This window comes from Pseudopodoces humilis, chromosome 2 (genome assembly GCF_049639895.1).
Source record: "Pseudopodoces humilis isolate 2021_Gansu_Grassland_sample_001 chromosome 2, ASM4963989v1, whole genome shotgun sequence".
Taxonomy (NCBI): domain Eukaryota; kingdom Metazoa; phylum Chordata; class Aves; order Passeriformes; family Paridae; genus Pseudopodoces; species Pseudopodoces humilis.
Window position 1 is genome coordinate 39,386,035 of NC_142201.1, and position 13,779 is coordinate 39,399,813.

Consider the following 13,779-nt stretch of genomic DNA (forward strand, 5'->3'; position numbering starts at 1 on the left):
GTGCTTAGAATTTAAGACCCCACCAGCATAATGAAATTCTTTTGTTTTCTACCCAAAACTCACTTCATTATGATCCATGCATTTGATTTCTTAATTAGATATAGATTAAATCATAGAAAAATTATACAGATGCTATTTATAAGTGGCTTTAAGCCTGTTTCAGGCCATGACAGAAAAACTGTTCAAGTTCTCTTCTGCTCTGTTACACAAACATCGCTTTTTCTACTGATTGCTTTTTTTAAAAGAAACGAGGGGGAAAAGTAGGAACACATTGTCTAAAACAGGGTGTGGAAACCAAACTTCTCTGAAACCATTTCTGCTATAAAGTCACAGACTATTTTAACATTAACACTTTCAATTCATTTAGGAAAACAGCAAGCACAATTTTGATTCCAAATTTCCATTTTCACAGTGGAATTTCTTAATAGGATATCATCATGAAAATAGAACTTCAGCAATGGAACCATCAGCTTTACAACTTGCTCTGTGTATTCCACAAATCCTTCTTTTAGCTCTTTTGCATAGCAAACCTGAAAAATAAAGTACAGATATGCCTCTTTTAAGGGAAAACACTTACACTTTTCAACTATGTAAAGGTGAGAAGGAGATTGATAAAATTGCAAGGGTTTTTTAGTTTATTTTTAAAAGACATGTAATAATCCATTTACCTTCCCCCTCAACTGTGGTAATTTGAGAAACCCCGATAGCAGCATGAGTTCTCACTCTTAGGGCATGCATGCATTTTTCAAACTGAATTCCAAAACAGCATTATTTGCAAAAAGGAACTGCTTTTTACATAGCAAATTCCTTAAGTTTTGCTAACAAAGCAAAACCATCTGTTAATTTTAAAAATTTTAAGCTCCTAACTATCTTTAATCAAGTAAACCACATGCAATAAGTGCCTGTAATCCAAACTAAGCAGTATCACCCAAAAAACTCTTTCATGTGCGACAAAAAAAGAGTATTTTGGTTACAGATTTTGGCTTCAGACTCAATTGACCAGAAACACATAGACTGCCAGAACAGTTTTATTACTCACCAGCATTTGGCATGCAGTTGCTTTTTCTTCAAGGCCTGCAGTTTTAATTCCAAAACTCTGCTGATCGCCTATGCTTACAAATTCCCAACCATCATCATCACTCATATTCTCCATATCTTGCGCTGTTATACAGAGGGGAGGAAAAATAATCTAAAAATGTGACAAAATCATTTATTTCAGTATACTTTTCAAATAAAACATCATCTTAAACCTACTGTCTAAAAGAGCTACTTCAGGTTTAATGGATGCAGTCTTCATTAAAGGTCCCATGACAACAGGAAGATACTGCTGAAATTCCTTTCCAAGAATTTTACACATTCTGGCCCATGCAGAGATCATGTAAGAAATCTAGAAAAGAGAAGGCAGAATTTTCATGTCCCACATTTTATTTTAATGCATACTTAAAAGCAAAGTATAAAGGAAATACATTACACAATAGGATTTTTGAGAAGAATTTGTCAGCAGTCCATAAAGCTTATTTCAAAGAGAAGTGATCCAATATGCAATCCACATAAAAATGCATCTTCAGAAGATATCCCAAGTCTAGCAACACACCCTGACAGCACCTCTGATGGAAGTTGCTATACATGTAAAAATGGGACATTAAGATCCATGACTGCATTGCAAGTGCCTGTTCAAAAATTTTTTTTTTTCTGAAGTATTTCTCAAATATTTTTTCTGAAATATTTTCTGAAATATTCCCAGATTTAAACAATACTATCAAGCCACATTCCTGAAAATGGTAAAAAAAGAGCAAAAAGTAAAAAAAGGGTGCAGTACTATGTTCTCAGAGGAGTGTTTGTTTTCAAATGTACAAGTTAAAATAGCTCTCTGCTCATTAGAACAGCTGCTTAACAAGTCTTGTTGATCTATTTATAAGAAGGTGACAGTAAGCTCAAATTTCTTCTGCAAATATAGGTCCTGGAAGTCTCATTTCCTAACCACGCTTCTGTGAAAGATTCTAGGACCATCTCAGTGTCAAGTTTTTAAGACAGGCTGGACAATTAGCCTGAAGGGCCAGGGAGGGAGCAGAAGCATCATGTATACAAGGAATGTTTTTAATACCAGTGAGCTGTAGAGACACAATTTTAAAATACCTGTGGATCATCATCTTCTAGGTCACTGAAGTCTGTCTGTGTCTTCAGTAATAGCTGCATTACATCTGATGCATCCTGCATAAACTAGATACAGGAAACAACTATGTTTTTAAAGGCAAATTAAGATGCTACTTCTCAGAGACTTAAATGCTCTCTTAAATCAAACTTTTTTAGGCATCCACATACAAAACTATACTAAGTTTCCTTTGAACTGCATACATTTGCTCCTGACACTGCCTAAATGTGATGCCATGTCATTTCTCTTAAGGAAAAAAAAAAAACAAACCTCAGAAGTAGAAAAAAATATCTGCTTTCAATATTTTTCAGTGTGACAAGAATTACTTAAGCTACAATAAGATTCGATTGCAAATTTGATTTGTGAACCTAAGCAGCAACACAGTCACCTCAGAAACTGAAACATAAAGACATAGAAAGCAGCAACAATATAGCTGAATGTTTAACAAATGATTATATTAATTCAGGGCTAATACCACAAAAAACAAAGGCATTAAAAATATAATTACACCATTATATAAAATATAAGCTTACCTTTTCTTTGCCAACAGCAAGACCAATTAGACTGATGCATTCAATAGTCTTTCCTCGTAAAAGTCTCAATTCCTTCTGAACAGCATTTTCAACAATGTGTTTTAAGGAGGGCATAAATAAATCATAGTAGGGAACAAACTTCTCCTCTACTGTATCTGCAACTGATGCAATTGAAGTCACGACTTGCTCCAAAACTAGCTTAGTGCCTTTCTGTATCAACTTGGAAAGAGGAAGAATAAAGTGTTACATTTCTAAAGCACATATTTTACTTAAAAGCATGCCAAATGCAAAAATCTGCTCTTGCACATAGGCTAATTCTCATCAGTTTAGACCAACATCAGCAGATATGCATACTGGCTCATTTCTGAGGTCCTAGTTCAGCTATACTCATTCTGCCAATGTGACAAGGTTACCTTCCATCAAACAATTTGTTCAGTGTATTATACCTCTTGTAATTTTATCACCATAATGGAATGAAGATGCTTCACTAGATTATCCAAATACGGAATAAGCAGTGACTTGGGACAATCTTCAGTGAAGTTTATGAGTGCTGCAGCTGCATGGGCTTGAACACGCTGGCTGCCTTGATCCTCCATGGTTTGTAGAAGAGCTCCTATCACCTGAAAAAGAAAATACACCTTTTCAGAAACAAGTTTCTGAAGGAGACATAATTTTACCACTTTTTTTCCCTACTACTCTAATACTTGCCTTCTCATGAAATTTCTTTTGAAACCCAGGTGCAAAGTCAGTTGCCATTTGTCCAACAGCATTACAAGCGGCGTATCTTACTCTGGGATGCTGAAAGAGTATTTCCCTCAAACAGTTAACAAGCAGTTGTAAGAGCAGAAATGAAAACATTTTGAAATAATTACTAGATATATACTCACAGGATCCTGAAGAAATAGCAAAACAAAATTAACTATTTCATTTAAAATTCCCTCCATCTGTTGGTGGCAGCCTTCTCCAATGGCAGAGAGTGCCATCAAGCCAGCATGCCTGTACTTCCAGTCAGCTACAAAAGAGTGAAAATGAAGTGTTACTCATTTTGGAAACTACCAAGAACCACAAAGATGAATCACCTTTTCTTTGCAGGGGCTGGGGGACATGGGAGGAGGCACAGTGAAGAACAGGAGATCTAAAGGAAGTTAATGCATCTACTACTTGATTTGTTAAATACTTTTCCATTTTCCTCATACATACTTCCAGAGATGCACAAAAAATTAAGTGTCTAATCCAGGCCAAATCAAGACCTAGAAAAAAGAATTCTTAACTGCTGATACAAGTACATACATAGTACTAATACCTGGAAACTGCATTTTAATTAAATGAGCTGACCAGGCAGACATCAGGACAGTATTTGTGTATCTTTAGTTCCCCCTCCTCCATCTTTTTCTGTTCTAGTATCATCAGAAGAGCTCAAGAAAAAGGTCTAAGGACTCAAACAATATCTGAATTCAAAACAAATAAATGATTGGTACGACACTTTTCAGCAGTCTTCAAGGCTGTAGGAACAGTAACATTCCACTTACAGTGAAAACTTCCCCACCCACCTCCGAGTTGTATTAGCTTATTCTCAGGATAGTGGGTATTGTTGAAATGAATCTTTCATGCCCCTCTCTTTTTTTGTTTTTTGAGCAAGATGTGAGAAACTCCATTTTTTTTTTATTTATTATTTACAAAAATCTTTCTCTGTGCTAGAAATCATTGGGATTAAAGAGAAAACCAAAGGAATAAACAGAACTTATCTCCCAAAATAGTGCAATATTATTGCTAGTAACATATTAACATTTCTGGAATGAAGAACATCACAGTCCAGAGCAGTAGAATCCTGACACTCAAACTTCTGTCTAACTAGGACGTGATGAAGTATCATCTCGACAGAAGGTACAACAGAAAAGCAGCAGTTTATTTTGTGCTATTTCAGTTCATTAGATGTTCCTAGTTAAGCCTACACCTCATGACCCCACTGCATTATTGTTAGCACGTATTCCAAACTTGAAATTAATAAATCTACAAAATGAAACAGAATCTTCTTTGGACCACCTGGCCACCCAATTGAAACTCCAAAGTCTTGAATTATTATTTCAATAAATATTTGTAAGAAAAAGGGGATAGGAGAAGGAAAAGTTTGACTTCTGAGAGTACTGTCAATATTTTAATCTAAGTGTCTTCATCTTTCCTCCCAAGTACCTACCAGTGAGAGCTTCCAATCTAAACAACATCTTCTGCATTTCCCCTCTCCAAAGAGTATTAATGGCTATAGACAACTCTGACCCACAAGAAAACCAGCATCAGGCATGAATTGCATGACCACCCATTCAAAGGAGTCAGTTCTTTCAGTGATTAGACTCCACACTGCTCTGAATATACTATGAAATTAGGTAGTTGCTAGCCTAGAAGCTACCAACACTGGGTCAGGTCAGCTCATTTCATTAATAAAACTTTATAAAAAAAATCCTTTAATTCCAAATAGACTTTGTGAGTGTTTACACACAGCAGGTGCTACCTTGAGTAGGCCTCTGTTACATACCCAAAATGCTAACATCCTTTTCTGGACCGGGTTTTTAACCATAAAGGCAGAAACAGGATGCAGAATTTCTGCGTTATCTTCTACTCCAAAGGTTCAAACCACAGGTCAAGTGAAAGTGCATGAAAGCAATGCACAGTATTTTTTTGAATCATTGGCTGAGCAGGCATTACAGGTATTTTAAGAGGAAAGGAAGCATACAAAACAAATGATAAGAATATAGAGTAACACCTCATGAAACAAGTACTAAAAACAGCATACCAAATGGTAGACAGACAGCCTACCAATGACCTCTGTTCATCAAATTCCAGGGGGGAAAAAACAAGTTTTCCTCTATGAACTTTAACATTTCTGCACTTCTGAAGAAGCAAAAATGCTGAGCAACAGAAAAACAGGTGGCACTTTAGACAAGGTACTGTGAGGATCTGTTTAAGGATTTTGAGAGAATATTTCGAAATAGAAAAAAACCCCAAGTCTTCCCTTATTTTTATGTAATTCCCAGTGTTTAAAAAAAAATTGTATCTTTTTTTATGACATCTCTGCTCAGCTGTCAATGTACCAGAAAAAATGTTGCAATGCATTCTACGTAAGTTTAACAAAGAGCAGGTATAAACTTTCAAGTTCACAGTATTTACAGTTTTTGCTGCTGACATCAAAAGCGGAAATGTATCATAACATATCAAGTAGAGAAACATGAAGACTTAAGAGGTACTGAAGTTCCTGGAAAGGACAGAATTGTTAAAAAATAATAAAAGAAAATGCAGGTACTTACGATTCTGAAGCATTTGCATAATATGTTCTTTAATCATAGGCAAAACAAGTTTCCCTCCAAGGCCACATGCCATCCTGTCCAGCGCACTCTCACCAGCCACTGCATTGCTAAATATTGATTACACAAATATCAGTGGTTTGATGCCTAAAATAAAACAAGCACTCCAACAGGGTGCTCTTCCCTGCATTCTAGTCTTCAAACTTTTGCCATCTGAAAACATGAGCCTCTTTAAGTAAACAAACCAACCTAAATTTAAAAACACACACACGCCAGTCACAAAATAGTTATTTACTATTCACTGAAACATTTGTTATCTGCAGACCACTGATTAAGGCTACTACCAAAGAAACTTGAGTCTTACTAGGCACTAGGTTGGAAGGTACAGACTGAATTTCACAGCAGTTACACACACCTAGAAAGCTGAAACTAAATTTGCAATGAATAAAGCAGTAATATTGGCCATAGCCTTTTTGTCACAAGAACATAAAACGGTTCAGACTTGCTATGATTCTGGTGAACCAGCAGAATTCAAACTGTGGCACACAGAAGATCTTTCTTGTATGGCTGTACTAAGTAGCATGGTCTCTTGTCAATGACTCAGGCTGAAAACATCCAGTCCAGGTGAGGAATTTGTGACTCTTGTCCAGTTACAGAACTTAGAATAGCCCAACATTATCTGTGCAAAGTGCTTTGTCCCACCCAATGGAATTATTCCCTACAAAAAAACAAGGGAGTTTCCAGGACACAGATAACTACTGTTGAAGTCTGGGTAGTGCATTAACTCCAGGTTATTACAGTCCATTCTAGACACCCACAATGATGAAAAAGCTGAGTAATGGTTGAGAAAGGGATCAATCTCCCTCTCTTCTTTAAAGTTTCAGTCAGCTGGGTCAGAAACAGGTCTTCAAATTATTGTGCTTGAATCCCCAAGTCTCATTACAAATCATAAATAGTCTATAAACTCACATGTTGTGAACAAAGGTGATTGTGAAAAGATATTGACAGCATTGTATTTGTTCCTCAGATTAGTCATGTTCAGATAAACAGAGACATCACCAGCAGGACAATGGATCATGGGCATACAGGGTTAAACTGGAGCAAACTCACTAAAGCTAACAGCAGCCTTCATCTGAAATTCCACTCCTTAAGCCTTCTTCCCACCATTAATTCTCACATTCAGTTTCAATAAATAAAGATAGTTTATCTCAGAAAAATGACCACACATCTCCCTCTAATGTTTGCAAGGCTTTTGCCAAGAAAAGAGGAAGCCGGATTAATCTTTTCCTCCTTTAGAATTTCACTCCTTTATGAAGCTGAGCAACAAAAAACTGGAAATGCTTAAGTATTCCCTGTTGCTTTCGTGTGGGCTGACTCATATCCCCCTTCATCAGATCCCAACACACCCTAACTAGGGTGAAGCTTATCATTAGCTTGCTCCTGGAGCTGCACAAAAATTTCAGTCTTCTTAGGAAGATACAAAGACTCAAAAGCACCAGGAGAAGTTAACACGCACATCAGCCACTGGGCTCTACACAAAGGTGAGCTTCAATGGTGGGAAGCACAGAGCAGCACTAGGAGTGACCCTGCTAAAAGAAAAACTGCCCTCACACACACAATCACCAGAGACTAGCTCATGTCCAGCAGTTTGTGTCTAAGCCTCAATCTCTCCTTTTACTTTGAGGGCCAAAGGAACTCCTTCAGGCTAAGGTTGTTGAGCATAACTTGTTTTCTGATCTGTGCTCACTCTACTCGTGACTTGTAACAAGGAAAAGGAAAATTTTCACTACAAAATCCATAGGCTGTATTTAGAAGAACAAAGTTACTCTGCTGACAATAAAGAGAAAATGGCATGCCTCAAGTGCATGATTCAGCATCCTAACTAAGCTGCCTAAAGCAAGCCATCTGAATAAATTTCCACACCCTGAAAAGCTTGATAAGGATATGAACTTGAATATTCTATTCCCCCTTGAAATTGACTGAAAATATTCATATATTTAACAAACCTGAATGTAGTGGTGATGTCTGACACCTGTATAGCAAAATTTCAGCACTGAGAAAACAGGTTAAAAGGGTATGGTCTACTAGTTGAGGGAGAGAAGAAAGGACAGCTCACTTTCAATTTCATAATCAAAGGGAACTAAAAAGATAATTTCAAGTAAGGCAAAGATTAAACAGATTATTCCATAAATTCCTATGCCTAATTTCTACAGGTCTCCTTACATGCCTGCTATCTGTCGGAAGTTGCTTTACAGCTCAGGGAAAATGAACATCTCTTCTACTGTCTATTTTCCTGTGAAGATCTCTAAGTGTTCTGAGATAAATTGTCTCAAAACACTAATTACATCTGAGTCTGGATGAGCCAGGTATATCAAAGAAGTGTCTAGACTGATAAATGAACATCCATGTCTTTATAGAAGCATGGAGATGGTTACCTCCTACACCTATTTCTGCTTCCTTCCACTTCACTCTAACCGTAGCTGGACAAGAGCAAATCTAACAATGCTGAATGCACACCACTATTTTAGGAAAAAGTTGGAGCAAGCTACAAAGCATGTAGGAATAAACAAATACAAATGACTGGACATCTTTAGATCTTTCTTGCCTAACACACAACAAGGTAAGCTATTGCTAGCCATACCAAGGGATGTAAAATAATAGCAAAATTGTGGTATTTTTGGACTAGGTGAAATCCAACAAGGAATTCTGCCATGCATCCTTCCAAAGTCATCTTTTTTCTAAAACAACACATTTCAAGGGCATAGATAACAGAAAAATACAAAGACATTGGTTGTGGATGATTAAACAGGTCAATATGCTTCAACTTGGCTTCCAGCTAACTTCAGGATTAGCCCTCAATTTAGAGGATTAGGAGGCACTGACTTCTGAACTGAGTAATATAAATGACAGAAAAAACAAAAGCTAAAGGCTTTGAAAAGCTACAACAGTACAAAACAGCAAAGACAGGGACATGCAACTTGTCTAATTACAGCAAATATGAAAAGTGAAATAATTTATCTCCTTGCTGAACACTACCTAAGCAAGCTAAATATAAACTGCTCATGACTGAAGGAACAAAATTACAATAGTTATTTGAATAAAGAAAAAGTAATGCACTACAGGCATTTGCATTCTGCACTTTAAATGTACCTTTAGCCACAGCCTTAACAACACGTTGAAACAACTGGTTTCATAATTACCTGTCAAAATCATCATCTGCAAGCTCATCTGCATTTGCCCAATCTTCATCTTCTTCCAAGTCAACCATCATTGCTAACATCTGAGGAACTGAAAAAAAAGTTTTAAACTTAGTCTGATCTCTTAAAATAGATTCTCAAATAACAAAAATGAATTTCAAGTTTTCTCCTTTCAAAAATTTTTGAAGAAAACCAGCTTTTCTTCCAGTAGCAGATGGCCAGGTCTGTCAAACTACATCAGCCAATAATCCAGAACTGATTGCCAGGGAAGTATTTCCAGAACATTCAAATTGAGTAAAAGAATCTTGAGTGTATAACTTACCAAGACTCAAAAATTTTTTGTAGATCATGACAATTATAAAAAGCAAATCCCTTAATAAAGTCTATATTATTGAGAAAGTTAAAAACAGTAAGAACTCTGATATACTTAATTTTTCTGAAACTCTGACATCATCCTTTGAACATCTACTAATGAAAGAGACTAATTACAAAAGAATACTACTGAACCCTTAGTTTTATTAACATAATAAATTTTGTTAGCTATTGATACAGTGGTCACTTAGCATGAAGCTTTTCTCTTACAATGAGGCCATGATTTAGAACTCGAGATTTCCTTTTTCCCACCTAATGCAAATTTTTCTTCTGTATAATCCACCAGTTTTCTACTTCTACCTCTGTAGATTGATTCCGTCCATTCTTCTCATTCTAAGTCTTCATAGAGACTATTACACAATCACTATCACAGCATTAAACTACTGTGCAATAAGCATCACCTATTCTTACAAGTTCTCAAATGAGGATGGAGCAGAGTGGTTTGTTTGCTCTAAGTTTGCCAGTTCCTGTGTCCTTCAGAAGCACAAGGGGTGAAAAGTCTACCTTGTACTTTCAGAGCAAAGTAAGGTGCTCTTTAAACACCTCTTTACTCTGCATTAGACACCAATCACTCAGAGCAGTTGTTTGAATTTAGTATCATTTATCCAACAAAGTTTCACTTTGAGTATTTGACTGAAACCTTTTGTTTCCAGGTCAATCTCTGAACTTTAACAATCTTTTTAGCACAGTCTACCACACTCGAAGACAGCCATCACAGGTAACTGCCCATAACAGCAACCTACCATAAAACTAGGAGGCATCCAGTAACTGTTCATGCTGCTAATGAGATTTACTGGAACTGCAGTATACTGCAACTACTGAACTTCATAATATACCTACACTATTGTAATCTACCACAGAGACAATACCCTAAGCAAACTCACCACTACATATCTGGACAGATGAGAAACTTCTGGTCAACTGATGCCAGAAAAAAACATTGCTCACTGACAGCCTTGTAGGGCAAGTATCGAAAGAACATCAGGTTATGGATTTATTTGCTTGATGTGGGTATGTATTTTCAGACAGAGAATATTCCACAAAAACCTCTCTCAAGAGGGCTTTTATGTACTAGCAAGATAATTTAACAGACACTATGATTTCTCCAGCATGATGCCCACATGTCAGTTTTATATACACAGATTAGACTTCAAAAAAACTGCCTAAGTATTACAGTCCAGAAGATTTTCAGACACAGACACACATAAATACACACATAAGAGCCACGCATTGTCACAACAGCTATGGAATATGGAAGACAAACATAATCTAACATAAATGCTCTGTGACTCCAAAAGGTCATGTCAGTGTTTTTTGCTACTAACAAACAAGGCTGAGAACAAATTCTCATCCAATGTGCTCTGGACATCATTATACCTAGAACCTACAATATCTTGTTTCTTCCTGATGTTTTACCTGGTGGCTGCCAGTAAGTGTAGTTCCAAAAAGAATTTTTAAAAAATGGAAAGCACGCATAGAGATTTCAACATTGTCCCAACAAGCCCTCAAAATTTAATTACTGCCAATATGTAGACTCTCACAAACAAGTTAAGCATAAGCCTACTAAGCCTGCCTCTTAGCAGAGCAATAAAACTCTCTGCAATCCTGTGAGCTCAAGAAGGGAAGTCTTAATCCAAGTGGATTCCTGAGCAGCTAACTGGCACACAGGACACACACTCCTAAAGCAGCATTGTGCTCGGTAAAACCAGCACAAGATGACAATTTTGCCCAAATACCAGTTCTAGTTGCATCAAGTGATCTAGGAAGTTCTCAGTTGAATGAAAACAGAAAGCCTTTTAAACTAAGAAACAAAACCAAGACAAAAGCAATCCTTTTTTGCTACCTTTTTATCATTCCCTGAACACAACTGCTTCACCAGTTCTGCAAAATAAATGTCTTCCTCTTTAATGATATATTAATGGTAAGACTAATTTTGTGATGAATTGCAAATGAAATGCATTTCATTCCCATACAGTGCTTTTTCTTAATAGAAGTATTTCATTCCTAAAGAGCAACTAGCAACCCAAAATAATAGGAATATATTCTAAAGAGGTAAGAGGCACTTCTGAACAAATAACAAGCTTGTAATGATGTGGGATAAGCAAGTGTGAAGTGTTAATAATTCCAACAAGCTACAGGATGGAGTGAAAATAGCGTTTTGAAAATTTACAGATTTCAAAATATGTTCCAAAGAATCTCTTCTTTAAAAAACTATTCTACAAGCAAACAAAACTTCTCATCAATATTTTAAACACTTAAGCCAAGCAGATCCAGTTTACAACATTTTCTAACAGAAGTTTTATAATTTTAGTGACATCTATATAACTTTCCTCAGGCTGAGCACACCACAAAATTGTAGTATTTTTGAGTGGAGCACACAGCTAAAGTTGCCTTTTATGCATGCTTCAGAAAACAAGCAAGAATTTGCACAAACACAAGTATGACAGGAAGGGAAAGGCAGGCTACATTGCTGTGGCAGTGCCCTAATCTAGTCAAAGAAAGAGTTTAAAAGGCAAAGAAGCACCAGTGCAAACATCATTGATGCTGGGGCTGCCCAAAAGACATTTATTTTTAGCATTTCAAATAATAATGCGTGACTTAAAAAGTGCCTCTTAAAGACTTTACCACCCACATGTTAAATAGACTAATTAGATTATTTCTATATATTTATACCAGCATCTGATTTTTTAATTCACAGCTTTAACTCACCACTGATGCTCAACATGCATGCTGAATTTCTTCAGTCTTGACTTGCCAGCATCACAGAGTATCTGGCCTACATACCAAACTCCAAAAGTAGAACTTCAGAACTAAATGCCTTTTTTTCTGTTACAGTAAAAATTTCCAAAGCCAGCAGAAAAGCATTCAAGTAGTGTTTTCTTTGGAAACGTCTCAAAAGTGTCCACTGTATCTTTATTCAAATTTTTGGTGTTGCATAGGCACGGATTAATTTATGAAGAGTCATAATTGGAAGGGTGTTACTCTATTAGGTGACACTGAATTGACTTTTCTTAAGTTACAAGCACCAGCAAACTCTCTGTTAGATGTAGTTTTGCCACTGACCAACAGCAAAGTCAATTTAATACTATAAAGGACAACTGTTTCAAGAAAGAAAATGAGGAAAATACTTACTGGCTTGTGCAATAATATTTGTATGCCTCCTCAGCATAGCAGCAGCAGTTTCTGACAAGGCCACAATTACTTCAAGTGCCAACTGACGCTGCATGTTACTGAGATTGGCATCTGCACACAGCTACAACCCAAAAGATGAGAGTAAATGGTTAGAACAGAAGTTTTGGGGTGGAAAAAGTGATTCTTAAAAAACATTCCTAGCTTTACCTTCAGAGTTAGTTGCAAAGTAGCTTCTAAATGTGGTCGTAAATACTTAGGAACAGAATCTGCAATTTCTACAAGGGATTTCAGAACAGAATCATCATTTTGGTAGCAGGAATCATTTAGAGCCTATAAAAAGATAAGATGGAGATAAGATTAAATAAAAACAAACAACATTATTATGAATAGGACTAGTGCTATAGAAGGAATTTCATTTAATTTCATTTCATTAATTGTATTCTTGTTTCTCTAAACAGTCTCATTTAGTATTAGTAGCTAAGTAGCCAAAGCCTGAGGCCACAAGATCTGACCAGAGTAAACTTTTTGTTAAAACTAATGCTTCTAACAATGAACCAGCTGATTCCAGCAGATACAAGCACAATGAAGAAGATAAGAATCAAACAGACAATTCCAAGAGAATGAAGTAACTTCATCAGAAGATCAGCCCTGCAACAGTGAAAACCAGTAAGAAATCAAGAGACCACCAACCAGAAGTAAGTGGCTGGGAACTGGGGCATCAGTGGCACAGTACAATTGAGAGACATTAATTGGGGTAGGGGTCCCTCTCTGGAGGCACCAGCTCAATACAATAATTACAATTAATTAGAAGACTTCACTCCAACTTTCAGCGGGATCCCAGAGTCAGACCCTGCTGTGGTGACCTGTGTGCATAAATCCGTAACAGGATACTACACAGTGTCCGAAACTACAAGTTTTCTACAATTAAGTTATGGCTCACAATGTTCAAATCTAACACTGCAGACAATCAGAGAGAATTAAGGTCACACATCAGAGACTCCAACATGCAAAAACATTGAGTTTTGTCAGCAACTTAAAAATCCATTTAAAAGAAAGTAACTGCCCAAAAAAAGGAAAATGAGCCTAACTCCTCTTTT

At 36.6% G+C, this 13,779-nt stretch overlaps 1 protein-coding gene across 1 annotated transcript in view; it reads right to left on the bottom strand.

Moving 5' to 3' along the window:
- IPO5 (importin 5) overlaps positions 1 to 13,779 on the bottom strand; it is a 42,912-nt gene that overhangs the window by 13,940 nt on the left and 15,193 nt on the right. The window contains exons 7-18 of the mRNA XM_005516455.3: positions 12,890 to 13,012; positions 12,683 to 12,803; positions 9,182 to 9,269; positions 5,985 to 6,091; positions 3,573 to 3,697; positions 3,394 to 3,483; positions 3,132 to 3,305; positions 2,686 to 2,904; positions 2,137 to 2,220; positions 1,255 to 1,387; positions 1,040 to 1,161; positions 434 to 530 (exon numbers count right to left, since the gene is read on the bottom strand). Of these exons, the coding sequence (XP_005516512.1) occupies positions 434 to 530; positions 1,040 to 1,161; positions 1,255 to 1,387; positions 2,137 to 2,220; positions 2,686 to 2,904; positions 3,132 to 3,305; positions 3,394 to 3,483; positions 3,573 to 3,697; positions 5,985 to 6,091; positions 9,182 to 9,269; positions 12,683 to 12,803; positions 12,890 to 13,012 (1,483 nt within the window). The remainder of the gene's footprint in view (positions 1 to 433; positions 531 to 1,039; positions 1,162 to 1,254; positions 1,388 to 2,136; positions 2,221 to 2,685; positions 2,905 to 3,131; positions 3,306 to 3,393; positions 3,484 to 3,572; positions 3,698 to 5,984; positions 6,092 to 9,181; positions 9,270 to 12,682; positions 12,804 to 12,889; positions 13,013 to 13,779) is intronic.